This window comes from Pongo pygmaeus, chromosome 10 (genome assembly GCF_028885625.2).
Source record: "Pongo pygmaeus isolate AG05252 chromosome 10, NHGRI_mPonPyg2-v2.0_pri, whole genome shotgun sequence".
NCBI classification, from domain to species: Eukaryota; Metazoa; Chordata; class Mammalia; order Primates; family Hominidae; genus Pongo; species Pongo pygmaeus.
Genome location: NC_072383.2, coordinates 111,092,501 through 111,113,496, shown reverse-complemented (window position 1 = coordinate 111,113,496; position 20,996 = coordinate 111,092,501). Strand labels below are relative to the sequence as shown.

Below are 20,996 nucleotides of genomic sequence, written 5' to 3'. Positions count from 1 at the left end.
CTGAGACAGGAGGATCACTTGAGGCTAAGAGTTAAAGATCAGCCTTGGTAATACAGTGAGACCTCATCTCTACAAAAAATATTTTTAAAAAATGCTGAGCATGGTGGCGCAAGCCTGGAGTCCCAGCTACCCGGGAGGCTGAGGCGGGAGGATCACTTAAGCCCAGGAGTTCAATGCTGCTGTAAGCTGTGATCGCACCACTGCACTCCAGCCTGGGCAACAGAGCAAAAGCTTGTCTCAAAAAAAGAAGGCCAGGCATAGTGGCTCACATCTGTAATCCTAACACTCTGGGAGGCCAAGGCAGGATTGCTTGAGGCCAGGAGTTCAAGGCCAACCTGGCCAACATTGGAAGATCCCACCTCTATTAAAAAAAAAAAAAAAAATTGAAAAGAAATAAAATTTTTAAATAAATCAACAGGCAGGAAAAGAAAAATGCAGAAACCAGGTTCAAGATGTGTGGAACAAGTCTCAAGCACTGGAGGGCTTAAGAACTTCTATGACCTGCTCCAACTCACCTTCCATGAGGTCTCAGAGGGAGAAGAAGGGCCCGCCTTATTCCCCTTCTGCTAAATGTCCAGGAGGCCACTCCCCAAACCCTGAAGGCAGCCCAGGGCTCAGACAAGGCCTTCAAACTCGAAATGCAGGCAGCAAGCTATCCAAGCATGGTTTTACCACTTCCTACCTAGAAAACACTCTCAGGATTCTCTCTCTTCATTCCAACTTACCTAACGGAAAGTGTGAAGTCTCCAGGGTTACTTTTACTAGGCCTTGCCAAAAAACTGCCATCAACTCCTCTTGTCAACAGTAGGTTTTCTGCCTCCACACCAGTGATATTTGGGTGAAACCATCTTAAAAAGAAAGACAGAGTAAGTAATAAAAAAACAAGACACTCTGTCAACACTACTTTCCACAACAACACAGCTAAGACGCATTATGAGCAGAGTAGAAAATTTTAGAAAATACAAATCAAGACCTTCCCTGTCCCTTCCCCCTGTTCTCCTTGGTCTATGCCTCCTCCCTGACTTTCCCTTGCTAGAGACCTGGGATTCAGTAGGTGGGGCTGGGGATATGATCAGAGGGACTGGGGCTAGGGTATTAAGACTGTGCACTGAGGGGGCCAGGCCCAAGAAAACAGACCACATGGTCGCAAGACTAAGCACATGGAATAAAAATAAATAAACTAGAGGCAGGGCACTGTGGCTCACGCCTGTAATCCCAGCACTTTGGGAGGCCGAGGCAGGCAGATCACCTGGGGTCAGGAGTTCGAGAGCAGCCTGACCAACATGGAGAAACCTGTCTCTACTAAAAATACAAAATTAGCCGGGCGTGGTGGCGCATGCCTGTAATCCCAGCTACTTGAGAAGCTGAGGCAGGAGAATTGCTTGAACTCGGGAGGCGGAGGTTGCGGTGTGCCAAGATCACACCAACGCACTCCAGCCTGGGCAACAAGAGTGAAACTCCATCTCAAAAAAAAAAAATGAATAAATAAGCTTCTTAATAAATAAGTTACCATGTTGAGGATAGCAAGCCAGGTTTCTCACTGTTGGGGAGACACAAATATGAGAAGGGAGAAAGCCAGAATAAATCCCATGATGTTAGATTGTAATTGGAGGTATTAGTGCAAACTCTAATTTTTAACATATATATGTAAAGACAGATATGTAGATATAGAAATAGATATGTATGCTTCTGGATGGGAGCAGTGGCTCACGCCTATAATCCCAGCACTTTGGGAGGCCGAGGCGGGCAGATCACTTGAAGTCAGGAGTTCAAGACCATCCTGGCCAACGTGGTGAAACCCCATCTCTACTAAAAATACAAAAATTAGGTGGGCGTGGTGGTGGACACCTGTAATCCCAGCGACTCGGGAGGCTGAGACAGGAGAATTGCTTGAACCCAGGAGGCAGAGGTTGCAGTGAGCCATGATCGTGCCATTGCACTCCAGCCTGGGTGACAGAGCAAGACTCTGTCTCAAAAAAATAATAATAATAAAGAAATACATGCTTCGGTGTATGTGTATGTGCTTTTATGAATACACACACACACACACACACACACACACACAAATTTCCTAGGTCTCTTCTGAAAGGGTTTGAAAGCAACGACACTCCAGTAGCAATCACACCTAACACCTCTATCTTGGTTTCTACATATTGGGTTTTCCATTCTCCAATGAAAGGAACTGGCCTCCTGGAAGAAATGGCTGATCCCAGGGTTGGGGCAGTAAAAGTAAGAAGATGAACTTGGAACATCCTATTGTGGGTCAGTAAGAGTTCCAACGAGGAGCTATGAAAAGGACACAGGAGACAAACTGCAGGATCCTCTGCTGGCCAAAGTAGGGACAATTTGTACCTCAAAATAAACAATGATAGTACCAGATTATAACCCACTGAATAAAATAGGAAATAGTTCATTCTCTTAGTTTCCTATTTTTTTAACTAATTGTTTGTTTAAAAATTGAAACATGGAGGCCAGGTGTGGTGGCTCACGCCTGTAATCCCAGCACTTTGGGAGGCCGAGGCAGGCAGATCACCTGGGGTCAGGAGTTCGGGAGCAGCCTGACCAACATGGAGAAACCCGTCTCTACTAAAAATACAAAATTAGCTAGGCGTGGTGGCGCATGCCTGTAATCCCAGCTACTTGAGAGGCTGAGGCAGGAGAATCGCTTGAACCCGGGAGGCGGAGGTTGCAGTGAGCCAAGATCGTGCCACTACACTTCAGCCTGGGTGACAGAGTGAGACCTTATCTCAAAAAAGAAAAAAAAAAAAACATGGAAGTACCATATGATCCAGAAATTCCACTTCCAGGTATATACTCAAAGTAATTGAAAACAGGGATTCAAATTGGTATTTTTCTATAACTCATATTCATAGCAGCATTATTTGCAAAAGCCAAAAGGTGAAAGGAAACAGTGTCTATAGATGGATGAATAAACATTCTAAGTGAACTAAGCCAGTCACTAAAGGACAATGCTATAGTTTGAATGCCTCTCCCCTCAGGTTGAAACTTAATCCTCAGCCAGGCACAGCGGTTCACGCCTATAATCCCAGCACTTTAGGGGGCTGTGATGGGAAGATCACTTGAGCCCAGGAGTTCACGACCAGCCTGGGCAATATAGTGAAACCCCATCTCTACAAAAAATGTAAAAATCAGGACCGGGCGCAGTGGCTCACACCTGTAATCCCAGCATTTTGGGAGGCCAAGGCAGGTGGATAACTTGAGCCCAGGAGTTCAAGACCAGCTTGGGCAACATGGCGAAACCCAGTCTCTACAAAAAATATAAAAATCAGCCATGCATGGTGGTGTGTGCCTATAGTCCCAGCTACTAAGGAGGCTGAGGTGGGAGGATCGCCTGAGCCCAGGAGGTCGAGCTTGCAGTGAGCCAAGATCATACCACTGCACTCCAGGCCAGGCAACAGAATAAGACCCTGTCTCAAAAAAAAAAAAAAGACCAGGCACAGTGGCTCACACCTGTAATCCCAACACCCAACAGTTTGGGAGGCCGAGGCGGGTGGATCATGAGGTCAGGAGTTCGAGACTAGTCTGACCAACATGGCAAAACCCCGTCTCTAATAAAATTCCAAAATTAGCTGGGCAAGGTGGTGCAGGCCTGTAATCCCAGTTACTCAGGAGGCTAAGGCAGGAGAATCGCTTGAACCCGGGAGACAGAGGTTGCAGTGAGCCGAGATCGCACCATTGCACTTCAGCCTGGGCAACAAAAGCAAAATTCCGTCTCAAAAAAAAAGATATAACCATGAAGAGGAGTTTGGCAGGATGCAAAGAAATATCCAAATTAAAGCCCAGTAACAAGACTTAGCAAGTAACACAATGCATTAATGCATAACCTGGACATATAATGGACCAAAACAAAATAAAAGGGAAGAAGAGTTTTTGTTGTTGTTTTGTCTTTTGCTATAAGGATATTATTGAAACAATTTGAAAGAGGTATAAGGATTTGATGATAGTCTTGTTATAATATACATTTTGGTGATACACTGTGGTTATGTAACCAAGTGTCCTTGCTTTTTAAGAAATGTACACTGAAGTATTTTGGAGCAATGTGACGCCATGTCTGCAACTTACCCTCATGTGGTTCCAACAAAACTTAAATACAGAGACACATATATGTACGCATGTATATATACATGTGTATTTTATATGTAGATATGTATTTTATATATAAAATACATACGTATACATACAATACATATATATGTGTGTAGTGTATATATAATTTATTTATATATATATATATAGAACACAGAAAGAGAGAGAGAGAGCAAACATGGTACAGGTTGAGTATCCCAAATCTAAAATGCTGCAAAATCCGTGGCCAGGCACAGTGGTTCACCCCTGTAATCCCAGCACTTTGGGAGGTGGAGGCAGGTGGACCACCTGAGGTCAGGAGTTCGAGACCAGCCTGGCCAACATGGTGAAACCCTGTCTCTACTAAAAATACGAAAATTAACTGGACATGATGTCACGCGCCTGTAAGCCCAGCTACTCGGAAGGCTGAGGCAGGGAGAATTGCTTGAACCTGGGAGGCAGAGGTTGCAATGAGCCAAGACTGTGCCACTGCACTCTAGCCTGGGCGACAGAGCGAGACTCCATCTCAAAAAAAATGGGCAGGGCTTGGTGGCTCAGCCTGTAATCCCAGCACTTTGGGAGGCCAAAGCAGGTGGATCACTTGAGGTCAGGAGTTTGAGACCAGGCTGGTCAACATGGTGAAACCCTGTCTCTACTAAAAGACTAAAAGTCTTACTAAAGTAGTACGTTTTGTACTAAAAATACAAAACTTTGGCCGGGACCAGTGGCTCATGCCTGCAATCCCAGCACTTTGGGAGGCTGAGGCGGGCAGATCACCTGAGGTCAGGAGTTCAAGACCAGCCTGGCCAACATGGTGAAACCCATCTCTACTAAAAATACAAAAATTAGCCAGCCATGGTGGCAAGCGCCTATAGTCCCAACTACTCAGGGGGCTGAGGCAGGAGAATCACTTGAACCCAGAAGGTGAAGTTTGCAATGAGCCAAGATCGCTCATTGCACTCCAGCCTGGGTGATGGAACAATACTCCATCTCAAAAAATAAATTAATTAAATAAATAAAAAAGTGCCCATATGACACTCAAAGGAAATGCTCATCACAGCATTTCAGATATTTCAGATTTGAGATTTGGGGATTAGAGATGCTTAAGTATATAATAAAAATATTCCAAAATTCGAAAAAATCGAAATCCAAAACATTTCTGGTCCCAAGCATTTTGGATAAGGGATACTCAACCTGTATAAGGTTGACTTGTAAATCTGGATGAAAAGTTAACACGAATTATTTGTACTATTTTGCAACTCTTATTTAAATTTGAAATTATTTCAAAATAAAATGTTTTTTAAAACCCACAAATGATGAAATCCATCATGAATGGTATCTGCTTCAGAGGAGTCCTCTCCAGTTTCCAGCAAAAAGATATTCTTGGCCAGGCGCGGTGGCTCACGCCTGTAATCCCAGCACTTTGGGACGCCGAGGCAGGCGGATCACGAGGTCAGGAGATCGAGACCATCCTGGCTAACACGGTGAAACCCCGTCTCTACTAAAAATACAAAAAAATTAGCCAGGCGTGGTGGCGGGCACCTGTAATCCCAGCTACTCAGGAGGCTGAGGCAGGAGAATGGCATGAACCCGGTAGGCAGAGCTTGCAGTGAGCCGAGATCGCACCACTGCACTCCAGCCTGGGCGACAAGAGTGAGACTCCGTCTCAAAAAAAAAAAAAAAGATATTCTTCATGGATTCCAAAAGTCATTGAGATTCATGGTAACAGTAACTTCTAAAGTCAAATTATCCTGGACCTTTCTAAGCTAATAGAATGCTCTGAAATGCTCCCAGGAATATAAGTCAATATTAAATGTAGAGTTCTAATACTGACAATCAAGTGAACTTTTAAGAGACTTCTCCACAAATATTGACCCAATTCAAGTATCTTACAACAGTGAACGAGACCAGGCACAGTGGCTCACACCTGTAATCCCAGCACTTTGGGAGGCCAAGGCGGGAGGACCACCTGAGGTCAGGAGTTCAAGACCAGCCTGGGCAAAATGGCAAAACCCTGTCTCTACAAAAAATACGAACATTAGCCAGGTGTCGTGGCATATGCCTGTAGTCCCAGCTACTCAGGAGTCTAAGGTGGGAGGATTGCTTGAGTCTGGGAGGCAGAGAATGCAGTGAGCAGAGATCACACCACTGCACTCCAGCCTGGGCAACCGAGCAAGACCTTTTCTCAGATTAAAAAAAAAAAGGCTGGGCAAGGTGGCTCACGCCTGTAATCCCAGCACTTTGGGAGGCCAAGGCAGGTGGATTACTTGAGGTCAGGAGCTTGAGACCAGCCTGACCAACATGGAGAAACCCTGTCCCTACTAAAAATACAAAATCAGCCGGGCGTGGTGGCGCATGCTTGTAATCCCAGTTACTCAGGAGGCTGAGGCAGAAGAATCGCTTGAACTCAGGAAGTGGAGGTTGTGGTGAGCCAAGATCGCCACCACTGCACTCTAGCCTAGGCAACAACGCGAAACTCCATCTCAAAAAAAAAAAAAAGAAAAGAAAAATCGTAAAGCTCAGATCAAAATAATGAAATATTCATTTGCTTTTTACTCTCTCTGAGAGCTTGTCAGAAGATTGAGTCTGGGCCCAGTGACTCATGCCTATAATCCCAGCACTTTGGGAAGCCGAGGCAGGCGGATTACCTGAGGTTAGGAGTTTGAGGCCAGCCTGGGCAACATGGCAAAACCACATCTGTACTAAAAATACAAAAATTAGCCAGGCATGGTAGCATGCACCTGTAATCCCAGATACTCGGGAGGCTGAGGCAGGAGAATCACTTGAACCCAGGAGGCAGAGATTGCAATGAGCTGAGATCATGCCACTGCGCTCCAGCCTAGGCAACAAAGTGAGACTCTGTCTTAAAAAAAAAAAAAAAAAAGGCCGGGCACAGTGGCTCACGCCTGTAATCCCAGCACTTTGGGAGGCCGAGGCAGGTGGATCACGAGGTCAGGAGATTGAGACCATCCTGGGAAACCCCGTCTGTACTTAAAATACAAAAAAATTAGCCGGGTGTGGTGGCAGGCGCCTGTAGTCCCAGCTACTCGGGAGGCTGAGGCAGGAGAATGGCATGAACCCAGGAGGTGGAGCTTGCAGTGAGCCGAGATTGTGCCACTGCACTCCAGCCTGGGCAACAGAGCAAGATTCCATCTCAAAAAAAAAGGAAGATTGAGACAGAATAGAATTTCACCCAGGAAAACGTCAACCTTAATTTATGTGATACCTATTATTCTAGCATCCAATACTTTTGCATTCAGAATGGTTAAACTATTCCGTTAAGAAAAAAACCCTTGCTTGCAGCTTCTTTCATCTGTGGTTCCAGATGAAAGATGCCCAGAACTCTAAGGAATCAAAAAGTAATGACAACTGGCTTCTAGCTATTTATAATTTTTCAAAAAGGTATAATGAAACTCTTACATTAGGCCTCAATGTGTCTACCTACATAAGCTAATTAAAATGTCAACTCTCTTTTGCTTTTGGCTGCAAAACAATTATGTTAATTGGGTGTGGCAACTGGAAACTGAGTGGCATATGTGCCTTCTACCAAGAGGAAAAAAACGGAAAAACTAATTATTATATAATACAGGTGTGCAGACCAAATCTTTCAGAATATTGGGTTTATGGTTTGGGGTTTGTTTGTTTGTTTGTTTGTTTTAAAAAAAAAAGGACAATCCGGCCATGCACGGTGGCTCACACCTGTAATCCCGGCACTTTGGAAGGCCAAGGCAGGTAGATCACCTGAGGTCAGGAGTTCGAGACCAGCCTGGCCAACATAGTGAAACCCTGTCTCTACTAAAACTACAAAAAATTAGCCACGTATGGTGGCGTGCACCTGTAGTCCCAGCTACTCCGGAGGCTGAGGCAGGAGAATCACCTGAACCCAGGAGACGAAGGTTACAGAGAGCCGAGATCACAGCACTGCACTCCAGCCTGAACAAAAGAGCGAGACTCCGTCTCAAATAATAATAATAATAATAATAATAATAATAATAATAATAATGATAATAATACGAAAATTAGCTGGGCATGGTGGCTGGCACCTGTAATCCCAGCTACTTGGGAGGCTAAGGCATGAGAATCACTTGAACCCCAGAGGCAGAGGTTACAGTGAGCTGAAATCACACCACTCTACTCCAGCCTCGGCAACAGAGGGAGACTCTGTCTCAAAAATATAATAAAATAAGAATAAATTTTTTTTTTTAAGTTTTAAAAAAAGGGCAATCCCCTCCCCAAATGACAGGCTGAGAATCACTAACACATGGTGGCAAAGCCTTAGGGGTAGCCACATAGACTCTGGTGCCAGATTGTCTTGGTCTGAAGCCCAGCTCTCTGTGACCCTGGGCTACATATTTAACCTCTCTGTTAAGTCCTATAAAATGGAAGGTGTAACAGTACCCATGTCATAGTGTTGTTGAGAGGATAAAATGAGTTGATATTTATAAAGTATCCAGAAGAGTGCCTGGACTTTCAGGTAGCCAAGGACAACGATGATTGCCTAAATCCATCTCTCCCCACACATCCTTCAAAAACAACATAGAGGTCGGGCGCAGTGGCTCACGCCTGTAATCCCAGCACTTTGGGAGGCCGAGGCGGGCGGATCACAAGGTCAGGAGATCGAGACCATCCTGGCTAACACGGTGAAACTCCGTCTCTACTAAAAAATACAAAAAAATTAGCTGGGCGTCGTGGCGGGCGCCTGTAGTCCCAGCTACTCGGGAGGCTGAGGCAGTAGAATGGCGTGAGCCCGGGAGGCGGAGCTTGCAGTGAGCCGAGATGGCGCCACTGCACTCCAGCCTGGGCGACAGAGCGAGACTCTGCCTCAAAAAAAAAAAAAAAAAAAAAAAAAAACAACATAGAATTAAAAACAAAACAAGCCAGGCACAATGGTTCATGCCTGTACATCCCAGTGTTTTGGCAGGCTGGGGTGGGAGGATTGCTTAAGGCCAGGTGTTCAAGACCAGCCTGGGCAACATAGCAAGATCCCATCTCTACAAAAAAATTAAAAATTAGCCAGGGACCAGGCACAGTGGTTCAAGCCTGTAATCCCAGCACTTTGGGAGGCCAAGGTGGGTGGATCACTTGAGGTCAAGAGTTCGAGACCAGCCTAGCCAACATGGTGAAACCCTGTTTCTACTAAAACATACAAAAATTAGCCGGGTATGGTGGCATGCACCTGCAGTCTCAGCTATTCGGGAGCTGAGGTGAAAGAATCGCTTGAACCTGGGAGGCAGAGGTTGCAGTGAGCTAAGATTGCGCCACTACACTCCAATCTGGGGGACAGAGCAAGACTTCATCTCAAAAAAAAAAAAAAAAAAAAAAATTAGGGATGGTGGTGTGCTCCTGTAGTCCCAGCTACTCAGGAGGCTGAGGTGGGAGGGTCATCTAAGCCCAGCAGCTTGCGGATGCAGTAAGCTATGATCAAGACGCCACTGAACTCCAGCCAGGGTAAGAGTGGGTCCCTGTCTCTAAGAAACACACACAAGAAAACAATAAACAAATAAAATGACATGAAAACCACACCCTCAACTTAAAGAGAATGCCCAAACTTCCAGATTACCTGTAAGCAAAAAAAAGAAAATATACCAAACGTCAGTGAGTGACTGCTCATCCTCCTACTCCAAGCCTTTGTGCAAAAGAAGAGCATTCTGAGAAAAACAGCATGGTGTAGAGAACAGGGGAGCTAGTGGCAGGTCTAAAATTGCTCTAAAACCACCCCCAGAAACAGAAAGTCCATCCGAAGTGTGAAAATACTTCTGGTACATCAGAGTCCTGTTTATGGAAAGGGGCATGATTCCAGGGGAAAGACTAAAAAGTTGTGGAAATAAGTCAGAAAACCTACAACAAATGTGTAATTTTTCAGGGAAATGCAGTCTACAAAAATTAACCCATTAAAGTAAGAAAACTTAGGCAGACCAATTTGTATTAAAAAAAAATAGAGGGAGCCTCTCTGAACCTATTCTGGTTCAGAGGCTACCTGATTAAAAATAAGAAAAAATAGGGAAAACAATTAAGGAACTACCGCACAGAAAATCACCAGGCCCAGAGGGATTCCCATTGAAATTCTATCAAACCTTCAAAGACCAAATAGTCCCATTTCTTAAAATCATTCCTGAGTACTAAAAAGAAAGGAAAACTTCCAACTTCCTTTTACAAAGTAAATATAACACTGATACCTATACCAATAAAGATGGCACAAGAAAAACAACAGAGACCAATGGTACTCATGAATATTGATGCAGAACTTCTAAACAAAATATAAAAGGAATCTAATACCATATTTAGAAAATAATGCACCATAACCAAGTGGTTAGAACCATATATCATACCACATATCAGAATAAATTTTTGGCCGGGCATGGTGGCTCACGCCTGTAATCCCAGCACTTTGGGAGGCCAAGGCGGGTGGATCACTTAAGGTCAGGAGTTTGAGACCAGCCTGGCCAACATAGCAAAACCCCATCTGTACTAAAAAAAAAAAATACAAAAATTAGCCAGGCGCGGTAGCAGGTGCCTGTAATCCCAGCTACTCGGGAGGCCGAGGCAGGAGAATCGCTTGAACCCGGGAGGCGGAAGGCAGAGGCTGCAGTGAGCCGAGATCATTCCACTGCACTCCAGCCTGAGTGACACAGTGAGACCCCGTCTCAAAAAAATAAAATAAAATAAATAATAAACGTAAAAGATGAAACAATGCAATACTAGAGGAAAACATGGGTGAATTTCTCGTTAACCTTAGAATAAGGAAAGGCTTTCTATGACTCAGAACTCCAGGGGCAATAAAAAAAAAGATTGATAAATCTGGGATAATTTTAACATCACCTTTCATCAACAATTCAATTGTTTTTTAAGAAAAATTCATTAAATGGTAAAACCTCAAGGACTGAAGTCAGTTCTAACTTGCAATTTGAGGGTCTTTAAACCAACCATTCTTTGGTAACCAAGAAACTTAAATTCAACTCCATTCAGAGGCGGACATCTTACAACCCACAGTCCCTCCCACTGAGTTCCATGCTATTCTCAGCCAAAAACAAAAAGACACACACAAAAAAAAACCTTCATTTCTATTATAAAAGCAATGAAATGCCAAGGCTCAGAAAAACAGACATACTATTAAATCTGGATGCATATTTTGCTCTTCTAGCACTTACTCATATTTTTCAACCCAAAAGACTAACACCCATGTAAAGGGAGAAGTATCAGGAAAATGCTTCTGAAAAACATATTTTAAAAATCTGATTTGAAGCATCTCTTGGTTATTGAAGCAACCTACAGAGCCAAACCACTGTCTCAAATCCCAGAATGCCACATCTCTTGGGCAAGCTAATTAATCTCTCTGCTTCGGTTTTTACATCTGTAAAATGTGGATAATAATAGTGCTTACTTCATAGGAAATGAGAATTAATGAATTAATGCACATAAAAGAACTATAAAGCATATAAAGCATTTAAAACTATTAAAGCTTGTTTGCTTATTGTTACCTTAATGAATACATAAAACAATTATTGACTATAATATCTCTACCATAGATTATACGTTTCATTAATATGCAATTACTGTAGTATTAAATAACTTATTATTTAATAATCTTTATCTTGAATGCTACTTAGCCCGATATTATTGGTACCATCTGAATCTCTTTTGCCCATGTTTATTTTATTTATTCTTTGACATTCTGTGCCAATTTGTCTTTCTAAAGCAGAACACAACTAAATTTTTTTTTCTTTTTTCAAAATATTTTTATAAAATAGAGATGGGGTCCCACTATGTTGTTCAGGCTGGTCTCGAACTCCTGGACTCAAGTGATCCTCCCACCTCAGCCTCCCAAAGTGCTGGGATTACAGGTGTGAGCCACCATGCCCAGCCTGGATTTTTTCTTTTAATTCCATCTGGCTCAGCCATTAATTGAAGGACTTAATCCATTATCACTGACAGCTTATGTTTGGTATCATATCTGCTGATTGTTTCCTACTTTCAATTTTTTGTTTTCTGTCTTTTGCCACTTAGTGACTTCAATGACTGTCTACTTCAGGCAGACACCTGTTTCTTTTTCTAATAGAATTCTAATCATTTTTAAATTATACTGGTAGCCATGTTGTAGTATTAAAAAAAAAAAAAAAAAACCTTAATCCTACAGTCCCAGGTTATTGAAGGGAAAATAACTTTTGCCTCTCTTAGATGGAAAGTGAAGAATTTCTGGCTGTTGTTCTACTAGTCTCCATTAAATGAAATACAGCAGGCTCAGCGGCTGCTTCATTTTAAACACCGGTTAGACAGCCTAGGCCCCCACAATCTACCTGCTTATCTGTTCCCTGACTGTCACCACTGTCATATCTTCTTTTTTAAAAATAGAGTCTAAAAGAATTTCTCACATTTGTCCTTGACCTCACCCCTGTGATGGCAGCCTCAAACGTACTATTATTAACTGCTTTCATGAAGATCTTTGTACAGGGTGGGGCAAGGTGGCTCACACCTGTAATCGCAGCACTTTGGGAGGCTGAGGTGGGAGGATTGCTTGAGGCCAGGAGTTCAAGATCAGCCTGGGCAACGTAGGGAAACCCCATCTCTACAAAAAATTAAAAAATTGGTGGGGCATTGATGGCACACACCTGTAGTCCCAGTTACTTGGGAAGCTAAGATGGAAAGATTGCCTGAGCCTGGGACGTCGGGTTGCAGTGAGCCGTGATTGTGCCACTGAGCTCCAGCCTGGGCAACAGCACTTTCGGAGGCCAAGGCGAGCAGAGCACTTGAGGCCAGGAGTTCCAGACCAGCCTGGGCAACATGATGAAACCCCATCTCTACTAAAAATACAAAAATTAACTGGGCATGGTGGTGCGTGCCTGTAGTCTCAGCTACTTGGGAGGCTGAGGCACAAGAATCGCTTGAACCTGGGAGGTGAAGGTTGCAGTGGGTCGAGATCGCGCCACTGCACCCCAGCCTGGGCAACAGAGTAAGACTCTGTCTCAAAAAAAACAAACAAACCCACAGCCTTGTATATATACATATATACACTGACATGTACATTCATGTGCATATACACACTACTCCCTCTGTGCCTGACTGTGTGAAACACACTCGACACACACACAAATGGGATTCTCTTGTTTTACACCCTGATTTTTTCACATACTACAACTTGAAGATCTTTCTCCCTTTTTTTTTTTTTTTTTTGAGATAGAGACTTGCTCTGTCGCCAGGCTGGAATGCAGTGGCACGATCTCGGCTCACTGCAACCTCTGCCTCCTAGGTTCAAGCGATTCTCCTGCCTCAGCCTCCTGAATAGCTGGGACTACAGGTGCACGCCACCATGCCTAGCTAATTTTTGTATTTTTAGTAGAGACCAGGTTTCACCATGTTGGCCAGGGTGGTCTTGATCTCTTGATCTTGTGATCTGCCCACCTCAGCCTCCTAAAGTGCTGGGATTACAGGTGTGAGCCACCACGCCCAGCCAAAGATCTTTCTAAATCAGTACTTTGCTGGGTTTTTTTGGTTGTTGTTTTTAGAGACAGGGTCTCACTCTGTTGCGCAGGTTGGAGTGCAGAGGTGTGATCATGGCTCACTGCAGCCTCAACCTCCCAGGCTCAAGCAATCCTCCCACCTCAGCCTCCTGAGTAACTGGGACTACAGGAATGCACCACTATGCCCAACTAATTTTTTTTATTTTTTGTAGAAATGGAGTCTTGCTATCTTGCTCTGCCTGGTCTCAAACTCCTGGCCTCAGCCTCCCAAAGTGCTGGGATTACAAGTGTGAGCCACCACACCTGGCCCACATCTAGGACTTCTTGACATTTTACAAGAGGTTTTTCTTTTTTTTTTTTTGAGATAGGGTCTCACTCTATCTCCCAGCCTGCAGTGCTGTGGCACAATCATGGCTCACTACAGCCTCAACCTGCCAGGCACAAGTAATCCCTCCAATCTCAGCCTCCTCAGTAGTTGGGACCATGGAGGTGTCCAATACCAAATGTGGCTAATTGTTTTATTTTTCCTTTGTAGAGACAGGGTCTTGCTATGTTGCCCAGGCTGGACCCAGGCTCCTGGCTTCAAGCAATCCTCCTTCTTTGGCCACCCAAAGTGTTGAGATTATAGGCATGAGCCACTGTGCCCAGCCAGTACTCTTTTTTTCAATGGCTACATAATATCCCATTGTATGAATGTGCCATCCATAATCTAACCCTTCTTATAGGACATTCATGTTATCCTCTGGCTTTGTTATTACAAATAATGCAGCAGAACATATCCTTTACAATCATTTGTACATACTTTTACAAATAAATCTGTAAAATTAAAGTTTTAGAAATAAAATGGCTTTGTCAAGATACGGTCATGCATTGCTTAACATCAGGAATATGTTCTGAGAAATGCATCATTAGGCGATTTCGTCATTGTGGTAACATCATGGAGCGTACTTACACAAACCTAGATGGCAGAGCCTACTACACACCTGGGCTATATGGTATAACATATTGCTCCTAGGCTACACACTTGTACAGCATGCTACTGTACTGAACACTGTAAGTAACTGTAACACAATGGTATTTGTGTATCTAAACACATCCATACATAGAAAAGGTACAGTTTAAATACAATATAAAAGATTAAAAATGGTGGCCAGGGGCAGTGGCTTACGCCTGTAATCCCAGCACTTTGGGAGGCTGAGGCAGGTGGATCACTTGAGGTCAGGAGTTCAAGACCAGCCTGGCCAACATGGTGAAACCCCATCTCTACTAAATATACAAAAATTAGCCAGATGTGGTGGCATGCACCTGCAGTCCCAGCTACTCAGGAAGCTGAGGCAGGAGAATCGCTTGAACCCAGGAGGTGGAGGTTTCAGTAAGCCCAGATCACGCCACTACACGTCAGCCTGGGTGACACAGCAAGACTCCATCTCAAAAAAAAAAAAAAAAAAAAATGTTAAAAATGGTATGTCTACACAGGACAGCTCCATTATAGTCTTTTTTTTTTTTTTTTGAGATGGGGTCTTGCTATGTTGTCCCCACTGGTCTCAAACCCCTGAGTTCAAATGATTCTCCTGCCTTGGCCTACCAAAGTACTGGGATTACAGGTGTGAGCCACTGCGGCCCGGCCCATTATATTCTTTTTCTTTTTTTGAGACGGAGTCTCGCCTTGTCATCTAGATTGGAGTGCAGTGGCCCGATCACACCTCACTGCAACCTCCGCCTCCCGGGTTCAAGAGATTCTCCTGCCTCTGCCTCCTGAGTAGCCGGGATTACAGGCACCCGCCACCATGCCCGGCTAATTTTTTTGTATGTTTTTAGCAGAGACGGGGTTTCACCATGTTGGCCAGGCTGGTCTCAAACTCCTGACCTCAGGCGATCCACCCACCTCGGCCTCTCAAAGTGCTGGGATTGCAGGTGAGAGCTACCGCACCCAGCCCATTATATTCTTATGGGACCACCATTATGTATGCCGTCCATCATCAACTGAACCATCATTATGTGGCAAATGACTGTATATAATTTTTTTATTTTGACAAATATTGTCAAACCACCCTCAAAATAAGGTACTGGTTTGGACGGGCATAGAGTGTGAAATCCCGTTTTCCCTCACTTGTGCCAATACTACATATATTGCCAAACTCTTTCATCTTTGTCTATCTGATTAATGGAAAATGGTACCATGTTAGTTTGCATTTCTTTGTGAGACTGAGCACTTTTTCATGTTTTCAGACCACTTGTGTTTCCTTTTCTATGAGTTGTCAGTTTGTCGTTGCTCATTTCCTATTAGATTTCTTTTCTTATTGATTTGTAGGAGCTCTTGATATAACCAGAAAATTACCCTTTACTGTGTGTGTTGCAAATATTTGTCTCTGGCTTTTTTTTCCCCCCTTTTTAGTCTGTGGTATTTTTTTTTCCTACAGAGGTTCATGTTGGCATGGTTAAATTTATCAGATTTTTCCATTATGATTTCTGGGTTTCTTGCCATGCTTAGAAACTGTCTTAATTCACAGCAATGTTGTGTGGTGGCAATTAATTCATACATGCAAAATGCTTAGCAGAAACCCGCCCTTGGAGTTTCACCTTTGGAACTAGAAATTTAGATGTTATCCAGAAGAAAACATTTAGAATAAAGTCACAGATCTTAACAGGACCCTGCACGGCATGGCCCCTGATTGACTCTGGTTCTCTGATCACGTCTCCGATTTCCTCCAGTTGCTACATGCAGCTTTTACATTTGTTTTTCCCTCTAGTGGTCCCACAGTCAGATCCCCCATCGTACCTTCTCAAAAAAACCCCTGCTTCTCAGGGGTGACACTCAGCATAGCAATATAGCATCTAATCACACATTTCTAGTCACCAGGTTGAAGGCTAGACTGGCAGTTCCATGAGGGCGAAGGACATGTCTATTTCTCTTATTGTTTTTTAGAGATAAGGTCTCTCGCTCTGTCCCCCAGGCTGGAGTGCAGTGGCGTGATCACGGCTCACTGCAGCTCCAACTCCTGGGCTCAAGCGATCCTCCCACCTCAGCATCCCGAGTAGGAACATGTCTATTTCTTCACCACCATATCCGCAGCCCCTAGCAAATGGTTAATACAGAGCAGTTCCTTACTAAACATTTGTGGCCAGAGGGAAGGAAGAGCTACTTTGGAGTAAGCCCCATCACTGCTCTCTCCTACATCCACACAGTTTCACATCTGTAACCTGGGTGGTGTCAACAGGAGGCTGTCAAGGATGACTCCAACTCCATGTACTCAAGAAGAAGAGGCAGAAGGTAGCTGACAAAGCTCTCTTCAAACTGGCCCCACCAGCAATTTATGTGGCAAAAAGATGGTCATTGTTTTTAATATACAGTCTCTTCTCACCCAATCAGTCGTGCTGACAAGGATATTTTTCCCTATCTGTATGCTACTGTAGTCATTTTAACAAAAATTTGCAAAGTGAATGTCTAGGACACCTATGCATATGACCCAAAAACTTGCTCCAAAGCCTCTCCATGCATTTGGAAACACCAAATGTTGATATCTGAAACTAACTTGCAGTCTGGGTAACAAAGTAAGACCGCATCTCCACAAAAAAAAAAAAAAAAAAAAAATTAATTAGCTGGGTGATGGAACATGCCTATAGTCATAGCTACTCTAAAGGCTGAAGCAGACGTCAAAGGTTTGAGACCAGCCTGGGCAACATAGTGAGACCTCATCTCTAGAAAAAAAAAAAGTTTTTTAATTACCCAGGCATGGTGGCCCACACCTGTGGTCCCATCTACTCTAGAGGCTGAGATGGGAGGACTGCTTGAGCCCAGGCATCTGAGGCTGCAGTGAGCCATGGTTGTGCCATTAGACTCCAGCCTGAGTGACAGACCAAGACTCTGTCTCAAGATAAAAACAAAGCAACAACAACAACAGCAAACCTATATGAATCACAAAATAAAAAAGATGATTTCTCCATACTTATATTGTTACAAACACTATTTTTCCACAATCATGAACTGGCTCTGATAATAAGAAAAAAGCAATATATGACCAGGTGCTGTGGCTCACACCTGTAATCTCAGCACTTTGGGAGGCTGAGGCAGGCAGATCACCTGAGGTTGGGAGTTCAAGACCAGCCCCATCTCTACTAAAAATGCAAAAAATAGCCAAGTGTGGTGGCACACACCTGTAATCCCAGCTACTTGAGAGGCTGAAGCACAAGAATCACTTGAACTCAGGAGGCAGAGGTTGCAGTGAGCCGAGATGGTGCCACTGCACTCCAGCCTGGGCAACAGAGCAAGACTCTGTCTCAACAAAGAAAAAAGAAAAATGTGATATGTTGGCTATTATACATTACAGCTGGTTAAAATTACAGCTATACTTACTGAATGTTTGCCACATGCCTGTGTGCAGAGCAGACTTGAGAAATCAAACTTTTCACCATTACATTCTGCTACTTATTTCTAAAAATTTCTTTTTAATATCCTCATTCTTGCTGTCATCTCATATTTCTAAAAATTTCTTTTTTTGTTGTTGTTGTTGTTTTTTTGAGACGGAGTCTTGCTCTGTCACCCAGGCTGGAGTGCAGTGGCACAATCTCAGCTCACTGCAACCTCTACTCCCGGGTTCAAGCGATTCTCCTGCCTCAGCCTCCCACGTAGCTGGAATTACAGGCGTGTACCACCACACCCAGCTAATCTTTCTGTATTTTTAGTAGAGACAGGGTTTCACCATGTTGGCCAGGCTGGTCTTGAACTTCTGACCTCAAGTGATCTGCCCACCTCAGCCTCCCAAAGTGCTGGGATTACAAGCGTGAGCCACTGCACCTGGTCCACCCTGTCTCTTAAAAAAAAAAAAAAAAAGTAGTTTCAACAGCCAAAGGTGAAACTAGGTAAACATCACCTACATCCCTCTAGAACAGCAACAGAAGATAAGGTAGGTGGTCTTCTCCTTTACCCTTTTATTACATAAACTGTATTATTTCATTTACAACTTACAATTATGCTATCCTGTTATTAAGAACAAACAGGTGAGAATAGTATTTTCAGGGAAACTTAGTAACCAGTATTTAGCACAGAGGCTGGAGACAGTAAGGACTTAATAAACATTAGTTTTCACTATTATTAACATTATTATTATTGGTGGAGGTTATGCAGGATAGATACTTCTCTGCATAATTATGTTAGTTTCACATAGGCAATTGTGACATGTATGTCATTTAAGCTAACACCGCTTCTTCATACACTTCTTCATGGCTCTGGAGCTGCCTCCACATTATTTCAAACAATAGTTAAGAGGCTGGACGCGGTGGCTCACGCCTGTAATCCCAGCACTTTGGGAGGCCGAGGAGGGCGGATCAACTGAGGTCGGGAGTTGAAGACCAGCCTGACCAATGTGGAGAAACCCCGTCTCTACTAAAAATACAAAATTAGCCTGGCATGGTGGCACATGTCTGTAATCCCAGCTACTCGGGAGGCTGAGGCAGGAGAATAGCTTGAACCCGGGAGGTGAAGGTTGCAGTGAGCTGAGATCATGCCATTGCACTCCAGCCTGGGCAACAAGAGCTAAACTCCGTCTCAAAAATAAATAAATAAATAAGTAATATATAGTTAGAAATTGAAATAGCTATTCCATGACCATCTACTTGAGATTTCGTAGATTTTAAACTTTCCTTCCTAGCTTTTTTTTTTTTTCAAAAAGTATTCGTAATTACCAAAAATGCTTCCCAGTTACAGGTTTAATACGTGTATTCAATCACTGACAATTCTGTGATTTGCAACTTGCTTATCACTAGTAAGGAGCAGCTAGAGTTAATTCGACCCTGAGAACTTAGTAAGAGAAGATAAAGAACAGTGGAATTAACAAAAACCTTAATGTATAGGGCCAGCCTCAAATGTTATAAGCACTTGTATATTAGTAAGTGAGGCAAAAAAAAAAAAGACAACACACATCTTGAACTCCCCATCTCACACCTAGCATAATTTGACACAATAGGGTTTAGTTTAAAAACCGAACCAACAAATGAAACCTGCAATGTAAGTACATCCATATAACCTGGAAGGAGGGGAAATGGCAAAACAGTATGGCCTCATTTGAGTTTATCAACAAGTTTATTACAATTAATACAGAATGTTTACAGTTAATTACAATTAACACAGAGGGTCCAGATAAGATGAGAAGAGACAAATAAATTTCCAGTCCTCACCATGTATATAGTAGGCACTTGATCAATGGCTGCTTGAGTGAATGAATTTTGATAGGAGTAAAGGATAAAAAGACACTGATGGGCTAGGCACAGTGGCTCATGCCCATAATGCCAGCACTTTGGGAAACTGAGGCAGGAGAATCACTTGAAGCCAGGAGTGTAAGACCAGCCTGGACAACATAGCAAGACCCTGTCTCTATAAAAAATGAAAAACTTAACTGGGCATACTTGTACGTACCTGTGGTCCCAGTTACTTGGGAGGCTGAGGCAAGAGGATCACTTGAGCCCAGGAGTTTGAGCTTCGATGAGCTATGGTTGCATCACTGCAATCCAGTGTGGGTGACAGAGCAAGACCTTGTCTCAAAAAAAATAAATAAATAAAAATAAAAATAAAAAAACACTGAGGGGAGGGGTTAGAGAAAGAGTTACAACGAGAGGGAAGTAAGCATCCTTCTCCTCATCTTGCTCATTCTAACACCTGCAAAACCTGCCAGCCCCTGACAATCCCTTCTAACCAGCCATCATCTGGCATTATCTATATCTATATCTAGTTTTTTTGTTTTTTTTTTGAGACAGAGTCTCACTCTGTCACCCAGGCTGGAGTGCAGTGGCACAGTCTCGGCTCACTGCAACCTCCACCTCCTGGGTTCACACCATTCTCCTGCCTCAACCTCCCGAGTAGCTGGGACTACAGGCACCCGCCACCAGGCCCGGCTAATTTTTTGTATTTTTAGTAGAGATAGGGTTTCACCGTGTTAGCCAAGATGGTCTCAATCTCCCGACCTCGTGATCCACCCGCCTCGGCTTCCCAAAGTGCTGGGATTACAGGCGTGAGCCACCACACCCGGCCTATATTTTTTTTTTGAGACAAGGTCTCACTCTGTCACCCAGGCTGGAGTTCAATGACACGATCTCAGCTCACTGCAACCTCCACCTTCCAGGTTCAAGCAATTCTCCTGTCTCAACCTCCCAAGTGGCTGTGACTACAGGCATGCACCACCACACCTGGCCAATTTTTGTATTTTCTGTAGAGACAGGGTTTCACCCATGTTACCCAGACTGGTCTCGAACTCCTCAGCTCAGGTGACCTGCCAGCCTCGGCCCCCCAAAGTACTGGTATTATAGGTGTGAGCCACCACGCCCGGCCATTATCTATATTTATTAAGGATCACTGGCCAGGTGCAGTGGCTCACACCTGTAATCTCAGCACTCTGGGAGGCCAAGGAGGGATGATAGGTTGAGCCCCAGAGTTCAAGACCAGCCTGAGCAACATAGTGAAAC

The 20,996-nt window shown here is 43.7% G+C and overlaps 1 protein-coding gene across 4 annotated transcripts in view; it reads right to left on the bottom strand.

Annotated features, from left to right (window-relative positions):
• Window positions 1-20,996, bottom strand: part of PTPN11 (protein tyrosine phosphatase non-receptor type 11) — a 97,545-nt gene that overhangs the window by 67,910 nt on the left and 8,639 nt on the right. For all 4 annotated transcript variants that reach the window (XM_054443519.2, XM_054443520.2, XM_063647115.1 and 1 more), the window contains exon 2: window positions 726-848. In XM_054443519.2, coding sequence (XP_054299494.1) covers window positions 726-848 — 123 coding nt within the window. The remainder of the gene's footprint in view (window positions 1-725; window positions 849-20,996) is intronic.